The following is a 17,482-nucleotide window of genomic DNA, read 5'->3' as shown; positions in this document are numbered from 1 at the left end:
CTTAAGCAGCTCCTATATTATCCAAAAAAAAAAACCAACAACAACAAAAAAAAAACTTAATAGGCTCTTACTAGAGAAAACAGAAAAATTACATGAAATGTTATCATTATAAATGATAACAATTAAATAGAGTTCTAATTTCAGTAAGTATTTGAAACTACTTTTGTTCACAACAATCAAAATGCACAGAAAATGAAGATTTGCTCACCTTTGGAGGCTTCAGACTTTTCCTCCTCTGTTTTTTAGACCGTAACAACCGTTCCCTTTCCTAGAAGGAAAGATAACATTTTAGTAAAGATTTCTTTTGAAATATATATTTAGATATGTTTAACACAAAGAAATATTACAAAATTCTTAAAGATAAAACTAACACAATGTCTTTATTTTTTGAATAACACTAAGCTCACTATGGAAACAGAATTAACGTTCTCAGTCCAGTGTTCAGCCATCCTGAAGAAGCAGTTTGGTAGCCAAAAAATGAATCCAGTGTTAGTAATCATATTAGGCATCCTCTGACATACAGTTTGATAGTGCTACATGTGACTTATCCTCGTATGGCAAAAGTCTAAAATCCAAAGGTATTCTATTATTAAGGGAAATTAGCCCTACATTTAACTTAGTACATATTAAGCATATTAACATTACTAAGCATATGTTTAGTAATATTAAGCATATTCAGAATAGCCCATGTCTTTTTTCTAATTTGGCCTTGGAATAAGTTTGCAATTAACTAAGTCATAATACAGCTACAATTGGAACAACACTGGGTTGAGAAACATTGAAGTGCAAGACTATTGTCTTGAATTCCAAAGAAGAGGAGAAAGACAAGGTAAGAAATGCAAAGGAGGGCATAAATTAAAAATAATAACAATAAAAAAAAAGTGGTTGATTTATCTCCTTGCCTTTTTCCCAATTCTTTCGTTAGCTCTGCATCTTTGTTTGCAACACCTCTATTTTTAAAGGAGTGACAGCACTAGCAAGTGCATCTCCAGCAGTTATTGCTCACTGTATGGTATTTTTCTATTCGGAGTTACTTGTTATGCATTCAGTTCAGAAACTGGACAAATAAGAAGCACCCAGCAGAAATCGCAATAAAATAAATCATCTTTACCAGCACATTGTCCCAAGAAAGAAGTATTGGAAAGTAAATAATTCAGAAAAGCGCAACACTTACTATTGCGCCTTTAATACATCTGGCTTTTGAAATAAGGAAAAGTAACAACTGCTGAGGTAGACTGAAACAGATATTCCATGGTGTAGGAAAACATAATATATAAAGACAAACCTGAAACCACACAGCTGAATTTCAGACATTGTAGGAGAAGAATGTTCCCTCCTCAGGGATCTGGTTAAAGCACAGTCCCTGCTTTAACCTAGGTCTCCTGCATCCAAAGCATTTTTCAAATAACTGGAGAAACTAGCTAGTCTTCTCACTGTCTTTCCTTTTCTTTCCTCTCACTCCACTGAAGAATGAACAAACACTTTCTAAACCCCTCACTCCTTACTGTTACTAATTTTGTTTGCAAGAAGACTGCTCAATTTACTTTCTGTCTCAATCATACATCAAACTACCAGAACAATACTAATGCCAATTTAAAAAAAAAAAAATAAAAATAAAAATAAATAAAAAAAAACATAAAATAAAAAAACAAATATTAAATCACTAGCATGTTTTGCAAGCATCTGAGTTTATCTTGACAGCTTTCCTGTTAAGACCTGACCGGGAAACCCTGTCATCAGAGAACTCAAGTTGATGGGGATTCAAGAGCATCAAAGATACTCTTCAAAGGACAAGGTAAATCGATTCAGATAATGCTATTGCCTAAGACTATCATTCTTTTGTCTGTGTATCACATTGGTCTCAGCTGGAGTTAAGCTCATGACTTTTATATTAATCGAGTATGTGGCATGTGAGTAATTTTTAATATTTATGATACATTTGTATTCTCCTGAGGTGTGATTTGAACCAGAAATAATAGCTAAAAAGCACAATGGAAGTGCAGAGTTCCACTGCATTCATATTGCAGGTGAAGCATCAATTAGTTTGTACCACCAATTGAAGCAGTAACATAGTTAATGATTTAACTTGTTTTTGCCTGTGAAAATGCATCTGTAAATAGGAGACAAAGCAACAATGAAAACATATTTTAAAATGCTTATTAATTTTATTTTCATACTAAAAAGTATTTAATACTAGTTGAACCGTTAGGATAGGATACATTTCTTCAAATTACTGGCTGAGATGGAGTGGGTAGAGTTCCTTCATATCCACTTCAAGCAGAAATATAAATAGAGTTATATCTGCATATATTGGGAATTTAATGTAGTGACACAGACCTTGCCTGTAAAGTTGTATTAGGAAGGTAAAGCAGCAACCCTTTGTGAATCAGACCTTCCATTAGTGTCTGGCAAACATCCTACTGCTTGCAACACTGTGACACTGGAGAATGCACACAGACATTGGCACTAATTACAGAGAGAAATCCTGGGTCAAAATCTGAAGGGAACTGTCAAGACAATATTCCAGACTGAGCAATAACATATATTCTTTTTTTAAAAAAAAATGTATCTTCTGTTTTTATTTTCAATATTCTAATTGATTGCTTAATCACAGATTTAAGATCACAGAGTGATCTTAAATTTGTTTCATCATCATGTAGCTTTAGTAGTACCAATCTAAGATCCTCTAGAACAGTGTGCTTGAGTTCCAGGTGCTGCTCCAGAAGGGCATGGATCTCTCAGAGATGATAAATAATTTCTTCCAGCACCAGAATGGTGTATCTTAATGTCCAAAACACATCTAGAACAACTAAAGTGAGTCCCAAACAATTTTTTGCAAGAGATGCAAAAATCTCTAAGCATCATCTTTAGTTTTCATGGAGGATAACAGCTGTGCCAAATACCAAAATACACTGCTACCTTTAGTTAAATTAGTCATGCAAATTTCTCTCTATTTGCTATAAATACAGCTAGTGTAGGCAGCTTATTTAGGTGAAATGAATGCCATTTTGCATGTGTTTTTTTTTCAAGAGAACTCATAGATCAAGGGAGAGGTTGGGTTTACAGTAGGGTCTATAACCAACATGTTTCAGTCATTAAGTTTTGGAAAGTTTCCTTTCCTTCAGGTTCCTCAGCTGTTGACAGCCAGTTTTGTAAGTAAGATGAATGGACTGATGCACCTCTTTCCACAAGCAACCCATAACTGGTGAGTGCTTTAAGATCCAGAGATTTATGCACATTTCAAAGGAATTCATTCACTACTTGGGAAATAACAAGAACCCTTCAATGCTGAAGAACTATTTCTATGCCACTACTGCAACTGGAGTTAAAATATTGCTCTCAAATCTTCAGTTTGCCTATAGATGTGTATGCATGCATATATGTGTACCAGATGTGAGAAGTATTACCACTGTGAGATCATCAATAACATGCTGCTTTTCTTTGACTTGCAGTCTAAGAAATTCAATTTCTTGTTCCTCCCGTGTGCTACTAAGATCATTTAAAGATGTGTGCCTCTTCAGTGCTGGTTGTGCAGATAACTTCTCTTTCTACAAAATTAAAATGAAATCTGTTATTAACAAGAATGTTTTAAAGGGTCTTCCCGTAACAGTAAGAACATCCTCACATATATATCAATCAAGAATTCTGCATACTCATCACTGCATCCCACACCACAACATAAGGCCTCTTTCACCAACAAAATATTGTACATTCTGTGTGCCTTAGTGTTAGTACTTCACATAAGGTGTTTTAGGGCAGCATCAAAGACCCATCAGGGACAAAATTAGAGACAAGCAAACTCAACATTCTATAATGGTAGAGCTATTGGCACATGCATTTAAATTCAGTTTTGACTTTTAGTCAAAAAAGCAGCATTACTGAAGCTGATTTTGTCATAAATTTTTACAGGCTCCAAACACATTTTTAACAATTTGTGATCCTTTTCCTTAATCAGTGTGAATTGACACAACACAAAGACACAAAGGATATGTCACTCTGAGTTTAGAATAGGAATATTCACGTGCATTGGCTGAATTTGACAGATATACCATCCTATGGTTGAGACTCTGAAATGTCTGTACCAGAGCAAAAGCCTCACAAACACTTCCACCTTGAAGCAACTGTGTTCTCTTAACATGAAATTAGATATGATTACTTACCAATTCTATATTTTCCCTGGACAGATTTTTTATTTTTTCTTCCATTCTCTGAATGCACTGCATCATATCATCATTTTTTTTGCTCATCCTCTTATTTTTTTCAACCAAAGGCTTCAGCTGACTTTCTGTCTCTCGAGAACGTTTCAGCTGTAAATGGCAAAGGAACAAAGTAAGCTGTGCTTTAGTTTGTAGTTGTAGGAAAGAAGAAATCTGTGGGTTTTCTCTTGCCTTTATCCTTCATTCAGAAAGTTTAGTTCTTTTGTTAATTGACATCTGATAGGCTATTGCTAAACTAAGAACTAAAGGAGTCCAAGCAAAAAAAGAAATAGCTCTGGTCCCTATATTGCTCCTGGAAAATGCTTATGATTATCTGAAAATTTGATTTCTTGATAAACTAATCTTGTTACATATAAACTTACTGTGATCAACTGTGTCTAGGGTAGCAATCTTTCAACAACTCAACTATCCCCTGGTAAACTCTTCCTCCTTTACTTTTAAAAAAACATATACTTAATGTGTAATTAGAGCAATGAGAGAGTCAGCCAGAGGGCACAGATTCAATCTCAGCATTCTGCTGACATTTCCAAGCTGCTCAATTTTGCTCCTGTGGTCTTATGATGTTAGACAATTAAGTGAAGCAAATTACTGCCCTTTCTTGTATTTGTGTGCATTCAGTATTCCACTACTTTTATTTCTTTAATCCTTGTGTCATTTTCTATATTTTTTCCCAAAAAAAGATTTTTCAATTTTCTGAGTTTTAACCAGAAATGAGAAAAATATAATCTCTCCTGAGCTAATTTCTATGAATATTTGGTTTTCTGTTTCGTTCTCAGAATAAAATGATTTTTACAGTACTTAATCACAAGAGCTTACTGATATTACTGGGTTTATGTAGTATTGTCTTGAAATATGACAAAACCTCTTCCATATGATTTCCAAAATGCATTTCTGAAACCTCAGCATTTGACTGAGTCATACATGCCTTCCATTTAGAGGGACACTGCAGTAAAGGTGTTGCAGTACTTTAGCATTCTTCAGGGATGTTTTGAATGACTTATGTCCACAGAAGGGATTAGGAGGCTGAATAATCTTGTCTTTATATAATGCAACCTTGAAAGAAAGCATGATGTTCTTGTGAGTACAGAGTAGAGAAAAGTAAGTGTACTGGTAAAAGTGGAAGAAAAAGAAAATGAAAAACCACACCACTCAGCATCTAGGCAAAGCAGTGAAAACAGATAAAAGCATGCTCTCCCAATAAAATAAAATAATTAACGAGGAATCAATTTTGTCATATGAAAAGGCAGTTTAGACTATATAGCTATTTAAAATGGAATAGATTTTTTTTTTTTTTTTTTAAATAAATTATTATGTTCTCAATTAATTCAGTTTTACTCTAGTATGGTTCAATTAACTTTGCTAGTCTAGATTCAGCCAAGATTTTGGACAAGAAAATTTCAAAAATTAGTTTTGATAATCATCAATATATTGCAACTAAATTTAGTTCTTTCGTCATAAAGCAAAGCCCTCAAATCTCAACAGGAAAAACTAAGTATGTCAAAGAAACTATGAAGATGTCAGTGCTCCACTCAATTTATTGTATTGAAATTCTACCCTCACCATAAATAATAGCATTGTTTTACAGTCAGATACACAGGTTGCATGAGGGCAAAATTCCACCTGATTAGAATGAGAAATCCTTTCTACTGCTGCTGGGAATAGAGCATTATAACAGGACATGTATAAAAATTCTTATTGTTAAAACTCACTTTCCGTTGCAGTCAATGGGAGTTTTACCATTAATCTCATTACAAGCAATTAAGAAGAAATGCAGGCTAATAAAATTCATTCTTAAATTACTGGCATATCCATTCTTTTATGAGTTACTATCATTCTCCTAGGACAATTTCACCTACTTAAGAGATTACCCTTGAGAAAGGGGATGGCAGATTACTCATCTCCAGTACATGAGAGCTTTTTAACTCTTAGCTAGCATAAGCATGTCACAAAACTAATGTCAATTTTGTCTATTTCAAAGATTAATATAGTAATTTGAGTGCGTGGATTATGCATATTTTACACAACACTATTACACAGTGCCACAGGCAAGCTACCCGTCTATTTGGTTACAATGGCCCCAAAATAAAATTATAAAGCTTTATTACTCTGGAACAAAAGGGATTCCATCCATGTCTATGGTGACAAAGTGAATATCCATAGAAATGTCTCTTACCTTTAGATATAATTGATTGTGGCCAAGCAGGACTAATTTGTAAATTATTTATAACAGTGACTTTCCAGAATTAATTCATTTACCATAAAGATGCCCTCCCAGTCACCATCTGTGTTGTTACTAATTAATTTACCAGTTCATTTCTTTCATCCGCTAAGAGAGTATTTCTGTCTTCCAGCTTCCTTATTACAGCATTCAGTTCAGCGATTTTCAGCTGAAATCTCCGCACATCTCGTTCATCCAAATGCTGCTCCTTTATATCAAAAACATACAGACATATAAAATTACCTTTTAAAATATACTTTACTATCCATAAATGTAATATCATGGTTTAGCAAGTAGACTGTGTAAATCTAAAATCAACTCTTACATCAATGTCTGGAAAGCATATTTTAATTAAAGGAAAAACTAAACAATAACATACTGTGGAAGTGCTATGTGACATCTTACATTTAAAAGGGTCTACTTGCCAAATGTATGTAAAGATTTCAAAGGGGTTTTTTTGCTTTTTTTTAATTATTTTTTTTTTTTTAATTAAATTATTTTTTTAATTAAAAAAAAAGGTGGATATAAATAATATTTCATATATTACTAGTAACTTCTCACAAGATTTCTTATTATCAGCTAGAACAAATCCAATGCATAGCACATGGATTAAAATCACATGCAGCTTTTGAAAACTATAGTTTCTATTTTATAATTCTAAAATTATGAAATAAACAAACAACTCTATGAAAATAATGGGATTCTAGATAAAGAAAGTTTCTTTTCAGTCACAGAAAACTAGTTAGTTCATAGATGAAGCTCACTTTTAGCTCACAAGCTAAAAGCTCTGTATCCACCTGTTTTTCAACATTTTTTGAAATTGAACAAGTCTAAGAAATTTCTAACCATCAGCAAAACACCACAATGCAGTGCAAGGCTGTTTATCATGAATTAGTACTTCTAGTATTTTAAAAGTAGCCACAAAAACAATGTGAATTGTAGGTAGTAAGGTAGTAATTGTCCCATGCTTCCCTTTTGAAGGGAATACAATTTTCTTACCGGGCTTCCCATCAGCTCAGTGATATCCCCCACTCCTGCAGGAAGCTCTCTCTTAGGGCTACTGTGGTATCGTTCTGCCTCCTTTACTTGGACAAGCTGTTCGTCCAAAGCTTCTTTCTGAAGGAGGAGTTTCTGTGTATGGCCTGCCTGGACACCAAGGTCTTTCTCCAGAGCCAGAATCACTCTGTCTTTGCCTTTTATTTCATCCATCTGGAAAGAAAAATAAAGCAAGAAGGAAGTTTCTATAATACCCAGGTGTTTACTGCATTTACCACAAAATTGCAAAAACAAAGTTCTGTTTCTCTCAGATTTATACCAGCAGCCAAACTGGGGTTGCTAAAAGGAAGATATCTCTTCTCTGAAGTCTTTTTCCCTTCCCTTAAAAGAGTTTCAGCCTTCACTTGATCATGAGTTTGCTGGGTGCAGTCTCAATTCAAGTAACAAACAAAAATAGATGCAAACACACACTGAAACAGAATATATAGCCACTGAAATTGTCTCCATTTTATCTGACTATACACACTATACACTTCTATTAGCTGAAGAGAAATCTCCCTTCACTATGTCCCAGAGAAGACACACAAGGCTAGTATAAGGTAAGACAAGAAGACCTTTTAAAACTCACCTAAGCCATATTTTGAAGTTTAAGCAATAAACATTTGCTGACTTCTCTCTTTATTAGTGAAAAATCACACAGGGTGAATCTCTTCACAGTCGTTTTAAAATTAGTAGCATACACACACACACATTTCAACATCAATTCTTAAGCATACCTAAGCATTTTGTGTGCCTTTGCTATAAGATTCAAAGGAGGCCTAGTCTTTGTATAGAAGGAAAAAAAACAAATGCATGCTGAGCATTAGAATAAATGGTAGGGAGAACTACTTTTTAAACACCATCTATGGTTACTGAACTGTGTTGTTCATACATCTCAATTCCAAATAAAGCATGCTGCTAGCAGGGATCTATTGCAGCTCTCATAGGATTTGTCCCTCCCAGCATCAGTGTTAAATTCAGTTTGGTACTATTCCAAATGCTAGAAGTGCGAATCTGCAGCAGTTACTATAGAAACACAACTCTTAACAAGAATATTAACCATTAATGATATATTTATTAGAACCATGTTGTATCTCCTTCAGCTTACTAAATCATTTTATTGGCCAACAAACTCATGGAATTTTGGAAGTCAGAGTATTATATTTGTATGCAAAAAATAAAAATGTTAAATCATACATGTATTGTTTATTATAGCTACATGTATTATTTATTATAGTCCTACACCCATAGAAGTCCTTCAGTCAAGTTCTAAAGTTCTAACCCACTCTCCCACACCCTGGAAAAAAAAAAAAAAAAAAAAGAGGGACTGTGCAGAGAACAGCAATGACAAAAATTAAGCAGCTGCCTCATTCACTGAATGCTATCTGTCATGCACACTGATCTACTCGGGATCTCTTCAGAGGAAAAAATGTCATGTAACTAAATACTGTGGACAAAGTTTGGCTCTCAATAACACAGGTGTTCATACTGAAATAAGTGGAACTGCATCTATGTAACTGAGATAGAAACTTGGCCATGTGAGGCACACACTTAACAAGGAAGAACTAATGTTATGTAGGCAGCCTTGATTTTAATTACCCAATTAGTCACACATTTTGTACTCTTCATACTCTCACAACTTAAATGTTAAATGGAACAATATAGGTGTTTAAGTGGAAATAAAAAGAAAGCAACAATTTTGGTGTAGACTGATAGATGCTGAACTGCAGCAGAATAAACCTTCTGAAACATGTCATCAATGAAATGGTGCTCGGGTCACCCTTCACAGACACTTCCATGGATGAAGGCACACAAGCTCACACACATCACAAAGAAAGGCCATGAAAGAGCATGGTCTAAGGTGCGGTTAGGGGAAGGCAGGGAAGAAGGCAGAATTACCCTCTACTCTTCATACTGCTTTTTCTTCTACCATAAATTCTATGTGGTGAAAATTTTTGGAGAAAACAACAAAAAGAGTTTCAGTCAAATAGAAAAATCATTGAGACATTGATAAGAATTGAAAATAGTAACACAATAGCCATTACTACATATTTTTTTTTTTTTTAATTTGGACTTATATCTTAAGTTACACAGTAGAGAATCCTTACACGAGTAAACATGCATATATACACAAATGTACAGAGTACTGTAAGAGTGCTAATTTAATTACAAGCACAAACTAGCAGGATTTTCTAAGCAATTTTACTCAAGTAACTTAAAACAAACTGATAGAGATGAACAGAGAAGCAGCAATAACACCTATGCCTTGAATTCTGTTTTGGATGCCTGGTTCACAATACACTTTTCCTTTCTTGAAGGGGACAGTTACACATATGATTTCAATGTAAATATATCAGCCCAGTCACTACCTCAGTTTCTTTAAATTTACCGCAATGCCTGACCCAAAGATTTACTATCTTTCTTCTCACTTGCATACTACAGAGCAAATTTGTTCATCTTCCCCATCTGCTTTCTTAGTAGAGACTCCAAATTAGGAAAAAAAGAAAAGGGAGGAGGCAGGGGGAGATGATTTTTCAGGGATGTAACATCCCTCAGCTCCAAGTGGGTGAGGTGCCAGGTCAAGGGGCAGGCAGGCAAAGCAAAAGATACAAGACTAAACCCAAGTGATATCTCTCCTTTTCCTAGACTGAACATAAACTGATAGTCAGAGACAAAACAACTCTTCAAAGAGGCTTAAGCAATGTGTAGCCTTATTTTAACAGTTGTAAAAGCATTCACGTAGTCACCAAGCCAGTTCAACACCACTGGAGAACTATTCTTTTCCTGAAGAAGCCTTGCCTGGTTTGGTTATACAAAACAAAAAAGGTATCAGGATAAAGCAAAACAGCCGTATATTATCAGACTATGTATTCAGGTTTTTATTTTAGCAACAGAAAGAGTGTTTTCCATCAGGAAAATTAAATCCAAAGTGAATTAATACGCTTTCCCTGTAGGATGCTCTTTTGACCAAATACACGTTGTGGAAGTAACATTGTCATAGCCAAGATTGTCTAGGAAGCCACATTGTCTAAAGAAAAACAATTTTTTTTATTACACCATGTGATGTAGCAAGGAAAAAAAAAAAAAAAAAAGCCTTCAGGTAGAGAAGCCCTTCAGCAGATTAAGAAGAAGCCTTTTGCTTAAAAGCTTTTTACATCTATATAAGTTTGTTTTTCCCATAAGTATTTTGGTACTTATACATGTGTTTGTGTGTGTATGTGTAATATATATAGGCTAAAGCTGATAAACCTGGATGAATCAGGTCTCACTTGATGATTTATGACATGATTCTGAGCAAGAAGCTTTTCCGCTGCATTCCCTAGCCCCCCGTGGTCCTGGGAATATGGTGCAGGACCTGCCACAGCAGGTACCTAGAGGATGTTTCTGCATCTGTGGCACAATATAGATAAGACAAGCAAGTGAGAGCTTGTCCCACTGCTTTTGTCTTTTATTCCCTGTATTACTATTCATTTGAGACCTCTCAGTAAGATACAAAGGGTAGAGACCATCTTTTATTCCAGCATATTTAGCGAGGTGAAATCCCAATCCAAGCATTGGCTCACAGGTATTACATTGAATCAAATAGATAATCCCAGAAACTCCTTCCAACTGCCTGTTTTGGTTCCTAACTTTTTCTCAGTTTTTAAAAATTGACCTTTTATTTATTTATTTATTTTTTCTGCAGCTATACAATACAACAGGGTCACACATACTCTTTTGCATTCTGCTCCACATGGATTTTAAAACATTTTAGAAAAGTCACATTTTTCTTTATGCAGTTAAGCATGCCACAATTCAGCATAAAAAGTGATTCTGTGATCAGAAGGCAGTGGAGCAGCAAGAGGTTAGAACTCGTTTTCAATTATATGCTCTGAGAAGGGAAGTAGTAGAAATAACTTCAGAAAGAGCATTGAAAAGAAAAAAAGGTCAGCTGTAGTAGGGTATTACTACAAAATCACCTTGGAAGTAACTCTGGTGTTGTTGGTTAAAATTACCACTTTCTGAAGTATCATTTCTTAATTAATGGGTTTTGTACTGTCATATATTAGGTGTGGAACACAGCAATTACCTGCATTATATCCATGAAGAGCTAGTGTTTATAGCTTGTGCCAAAATTGCATGGTTTCCTAAGAACAGGTATCTAAGCCTCCTAAAAGCTATGAGAAACGAGCAGAAATAAGTGTTGTAATAATATTTATCAGACATGAAAGAAAACCAAGCAGCCATTGGAAAAAGTATCTCAGTGCCAATTATCCTACACTTCAATAGCTGCAATGAAAGAAAGTCTGAGACCTTTGGGGGAACTTTAGCCTCTCACCAAGTTGAAAGAGAAATTCCCAGGGAATTAAAAGCAAGATCTATCAAGGCAGTCACATACTCAGTTTTCAAAGTGGAAAAAGCCAGCTGCTGCATGGCCAAATGTAAGACCCATCCATATCAAAGTTATCTCCTAGCCAACTGCAGAACAGAATTCTACAGTGCTTTTCTCCAGAAGAACTTGAATTGATCTTTATACTAAATGCTTGACATTGAAAATAGGGTTATCTTGACAGGAGGACTACTAGTTACTTGGAAAAATAGAAAGGAGAGACTACTCAAATAAATAGCTAGAACTAAATAGAATTAACAACTTTTACATTAATAAAAGGCCAGTAAGATCTAAACAATATTCTACACTGAAAGCACACCTGAAGAGAGGAACCAAAACATTTCTAGGCTGTGTGTAGTCTCCGCTACAGCAGACATGGTCACCTATTTATTTAAATGCTTGCTGCTTATCTAGGAACCTCAGAAAAAGAGGGAGAAAAGATCCCGTGGAGAAGGAAGGGTTATATGTGCAAGTAGTTGGGACTTATTCTTAAAATTTTACTAAACCACTAGAAAATATTTACCACCAATAGCTTTTTTTTTTTTTTTTTTTAATTAAGGAATATATTAAAAGTTTTGATAAATTATACAAGACACACTATAAAGCCAGACAATTCCAGAACTTTTCGATAGGTTTCTGGTATATTTCTCAAAAGAAAGCACTCTGCAGTACTGTAGGTGACTGCAGCCTCTTAATTGTTCATTGAAAGAACTGAAACAAAAGTAGTCAAATGGTGGAAAAGTAGAAAAATGCAGTAATCCAAACTTCATGAGCTCTTGTCCAGGTGCCATACCATACATAATTTCTGTGGGTTTTTAATACCGTCTAAAGAATTATGTACTTTGTACATAAAAGTCTGATTTGTGACCTACCTACAATAATAGAGTCCTAAGAAAACACTAAGAATAAACACAAAATGCTGAGCCTGTATTATAAAGCACTTCCATTAGATCTGCTTGATTCAGGAAAAATACAAGGCTCGGGTGGAATGTTGCCCTGTTAGCTCTTGAGAGGAGAAGCATAAATCTTCAGAGGTCTGAAAGCAAAGTTTTATTTGCAGTCCTAAAATGCTGAAGGTGGTAGAAGGGTCTTTGCAGGAGATTAGTTCAGCCTTGACTTAAGAACTAACTGAAACAGGCTTCTCAAACAGATGGCAAAATCCAGAGAAGCAGCATACAATTTGATATCAGCAGCTGCGTGCAAAATACATACACATTTAAGTGGGTGATAAGAAGCATGTCACAGCAATCTCTACCCAACCATGCATGACTGCACACACTTAGAAAATTCAAAGACAACTTGGAAGATTCAAAACTCAGCTTCCAATTTCAAAAATTCACTATTGGGAGAAACAAAACTCGTGCTTATATCCACTGCACAAGTGAAGTGAAAAAAGCCATGCCCCATCACTCTTTTCAAGTCTCAGGGCAGCAGAGGAACAAAAAGTCCCCTGCCAATAGCCAACTACCAGAATTTTGAGAGAGAAAAACTCTTTATCACACACACTCCAGGGTGTAACCTAGAGATACAAATACCAATGCCTTAAAATGGCAAAATCCTAGTAAAATGAATGCAAGAGAAAGTGAATGTTACAAGGAAATAGTTACAGCCAATACAAAGGATGTAATTTTTTTTTTTTTGGTGGAGTGTTAAACTTTTGCTCCTACTGTTTTTCATGTTTTACTGAAAAGAATTGCTGAATCTTGCAAGACAGATTTTTATTTGGACATATAAATTTTACCCCTTAAAAATTGAAGGGAATAGTGCTTGCTAACTTCTTCATCAACTACCCAGATGAAGTAATGGAACACCAAATTTTGGGAGCTGCTACAATAGAGGAGATGTCTGCCATTCAGAGGGACTTTGACATGATGGAGAAATCTCATGGAGTTCACCCAAAACAGATAGAAACTCCTGACCCTTAAATAGTTTAAGCTCTGCAACAGAAAAATGTGGAAGCCAACTGCAGCTGATGGTTCAGCAGAAGAAGAAGAGGAAAAAGAAAAAAAGAAAAAAGAAAAAAAAAAAAAAAGAAAAAAAAAAAGGAAAGGAAAGGAAAGGAAAGGAAAGGAAAGGAAAGGAAAGGAAAGGAAAGGAAAGGAAAGGAAAGGAAAGGAAAGGAAAGGAAAGGAAAGGAAAGGAAAGGAAAGGAAAGGAAAGGAAAGGAAAGGAAAGGAAAGGAAAGGAAAGGAAAGGAAAGGAAAGGAAAGGAAAGGAAAGGAAAGGAAAGGAAAGGAAAGGAAAGGAAAGGAAAGGAAAGGAAAGGAAAGGAAAGGAAAGGAAAGGAAAGGAAAGGAAAGGAAAGGAAAGGAAAGGAAAGGAAAGGAAAGGAAAGAAGAAAAGCCTTTGGTGCTGCTACCACTGCAACTATAAATGGGGACATTGGGGTAAACCAGGCAGATTTTTCTCAAAGATGCATGGCAAATGAAATAGCAAAATGAAAAGCATGGCGATCAGTGGTAACAGAAAGAGGAATTCCAACTAGGTCAAAGAAGAAAGACATTTCACTCCATAAGTATTGGGGCTGCCATAGAGGATGTGGAATCTTCGTCTTCAGAGATTTTCAAATTTGACTGGATGAGGCCCTGAGCAACCTGATCCAACTTTTAAGATAGCCCTGCTTCGAACAGGACTTTGGGATAACCTTGAGACAACCCTCACAATCTATTTTTTTCTATGATTTTATGATACTCCAGTTCACTTATGAAATTCTAATGCTAAGAAATACAGTAGGGCATTATAGGCAGACACACACAGTAAGAGCTGTGCAAGGTTAGAAAACACCAACTTACAAAGGACTAGAGTTGAAATCTGGACTTTGGTTTTGTTCTGAACTGGAACAATTCTTGCTTTGAATTTAAATCCAAAAAACTATTTAATCTATTAAGTTGAATAATATTCTTTCAGGTATGGCATTTTGCCATATTTGGGAAACACTAAACTGCAGAAGAGGTTACATTGAAGAGGTTACATTGGGCTGATGGCCAGTACATTGATTTTGTGAATAAGAAAATTGTGTCTATTTTACATTAAAGTGAAAAAGTCTTTCAATTCATTTAAATCTGAACTGTTTAGGAATGTTCAGGATGACCATGTGTGTGAAGACTTTAACTAGGTTGAACAGTATTTATCTGTAAATTGGGTGAAAGATTTGATGTTAAAGACGTTTCCAATAGAGGAAACTTGTTGCTTGTCATTTACACGACAAGCTTACTGGAGGCTCAGGAAAAAAATGAAAAAATGTACTTTTCAGCATTTATCAGGTATTTTATTAAATTAACTCATACCATCCCGGACCTCAGCGGGAAACTAGACATACTACTTACAAGGATGTTATTAAAAGTCTGTTGATATAGAGCTATTTAGGAATGTACACACTTGCCAATGTACAGCCTCCATCTGAATATATGTTTTGGAACTGCTTATAGTGATGTTCAGTGAATAAAAATGTGCTAGTATGATTCTGCATATTCTTTTTTTTTTTTTTTTAAATCTGATCCAGAAAAACAGACTTTAACACTTTTCCTTCATGCAGATTATTTTTCAGTTTGCTATTACTGATTTTATTCCCATTTGCTGTTTTTAATGTTATTTCTATATTTAAGAAATGCCTCAATCTGTATCATAACAGTTTTCGTTCTATACTGAATAGTACTCAGACTCAACTACTTGGAAAATATTGTATGAAAAAAAAAAAAAAGGAGAAATAATTGTTATTGCATTCTTATCTTCTTCTTCAAGTTGTCTCTTTACTTTTAAAGTCTCTGTTTCACTTGTGCCTCCACTTTGTTTACTAGTTATTTTTACTTACAACTTTTATGTATTTTCTTTTGGGAAGAAGGAAAAAAAAATCCATGTCCACAAACATTCCTTGAATCAATGAAAACATTTATATAACTGTTATATGAAGTCAGTTACAGGAACTGAAAAAATCCAATATAGTTTCATACTATATCAAGAAAAAGAGTAACATATTCTTTGTAAAGTAGCTGTTTTACTTTCCCTTATTAGGAACTAGAATCTTCCCATTCATCTTGTTTGCATTGAGGCTTATTGAGTATTTTTCATGGCTCAGTTCAGAAGTGTGGACATATCTCAAAATCGATGAATATTTCTAAAATACTAACATTTATACAATACAAACATGGCTGTTAATGCACCCAATGTAATTACATCCATATATTCATAGACAATGGATTTTTCTTTTTCTTTTCTCAATACTTTTTTTTATTATTTTTTGACAACAAGCCAAGAAAAAGCAAGATTTTGCTCAAATTAGTCATGAGTATTAAAACCATTGGTAATAGTATTGATTTTCTTTTCCCAGCTGCAATATTTATATAGAATAAATCTCCAAAACCTGTGATCTAAAAATATAAAAATAAATCTGTCAAGTCTATCAGGACAATCATACACTGAATCCTGATTTACTTCATCTGAGTTTCAATTATTGAGTTTCAATGATTAATTTCAATCATTTTGGCCATTAATACCAAACACACTGATTTCTTAATACTGCACATACAAAAAGCATGTTAATTGAAGCTCCGTTATAGATCTGCACTAATATTGCCTGCCACATTCTTGCCATTTCATTTCACAAGGGTAGGATCTAAAATAATAGAGTACCCCAAATCTGCTACAGACACAGTTGATTTGAAATTGAAGGCAAGCATCCTTTGCACTATTTAAAATGAGGGGGCAGGAGGGAGGGAAATATCCTGATAATCTGACTCAAATCCCACTTACTCTGCCAGAAGAAGATAGCAACACGTAAAAACTCTGCAGTGCTTTTTTTTGTTTCTTTATTGTTTTTTGTTTGGTTGTTTTTTTAGCTTGCCCTAGAGTAAAAGAGTGCCCTATACAGAAACAACTGCCTAAATCATTATGAATTCCTGGAAGAAACACTTTTTTTTTTTTTTTTGTAATAAAAACTCACACAATTTAATGAAAAAAATTGAAATTCATAATCTGAAAGGGGTCAAGCCACTGCAGGGCAACACCAGACTTCTGATATTTTTCTGATATTTTTCCCCACCTTAAGGTGGAGAGGAATATGAACACTTCTAGTGAAAGGCCATGAAAATAATGGCAGAATTCCATCAGAGCTGGGAGTAGATAACAGGAGTTATCTACACATGCTTTAAATATAGTCATCTTTTATAGACATAGTTGTACTGGATAATGGAGGAAGAAATGGATTAGCCCAGTAAGGCTCCAATTACTATTCTGAATGATTTGACAGAATTGTTTTGTGCCAGATGAGAAACCCTGAATGGCCCCCTTCATCACTTTCATATCACAGCAGGCTGAAAGGTTTGACTGTTGAAAGAGAAGTGCAGTTCCTTTACATTACCACTCAAAGACACACTGTAGGTGTGTTTACTGGGGTAATTCATGATGACAAAATTTAGGATGCATATGTGCCTCACCTCACCATTTCTTGGGTTTCAGAAAACTAAATTTAATATCAACTATTCTCTAGAAAAACATAGGTGACAATGCAGTAAGCTCCTCTCCTCCTTAATACTTTTTTAAAATTACCTGTGCTTTATAGTCATGATTTTAAGACTCTATAGATGTATAATATGGAACAAAACATGAAAGAAACTATGCTCTCAGTAATATCATGTTGTCAGTCTT

The 17,482-nt window shown here is 34.8% G+C and overlaps 1 protein-coding gene across 8 annotated transcripts in view; it reads right to left on the bottom strand.

Annotated features, from left to right (window-relative positions):
• Positions 1-17,482, bottom strand: part of JAKMIP1 (janus kinase and microtubule interacting protein 1) — a 151,278-nt gene that overhangs the window by 52,758 nt on the left and 81,038 nt on the right. For all 8 annotated transcript variants that reach the window (XM_068679882.1, XM_068679886.1, XM_068679881.1 and 5 more), the window contains 5 exons: positions 7,435-7,644; positions 6,524-6,643; positions 4,161-4,307; positions 3,408-3,548; positions 209-268 (listed from right to left, as the gene is read on the bottom strand). In XM_068679882.1, coding sequence (XP_068535983.1) covers positions 209-268; positions 3,408-3,548; positions 4,161-4,307; positions 6,524-6,643; positions 7,435-7,644 — 678 coding nt within the window. The remainder of the gene's footprint in view (positions 1-208; positions 269-3,407; positions 3,549-4,160; positions 4,308-6,523; positions 6,644-7,434; positions 7,645-17,482) is intronic.

Source organism: Anas acuta, chromosome 4 (assembly GCF_963932015.1).
Source record: "Anas acuta chromosome 4, bAnaAcu1.1, whole genome shotgun sequence".
NCBI classification, from domain to species: domain Eukaryota; kingdom Metazoa; phylum Chordata; class Aves; order Anseriformes; family Anatidae; genus Anas; species Anas acuta.
The sequence above is the reverse complement of the archived record's forward strand: the minus strand, read 5'-3'. Positions and strand labels throughout refer to the sequence as shown.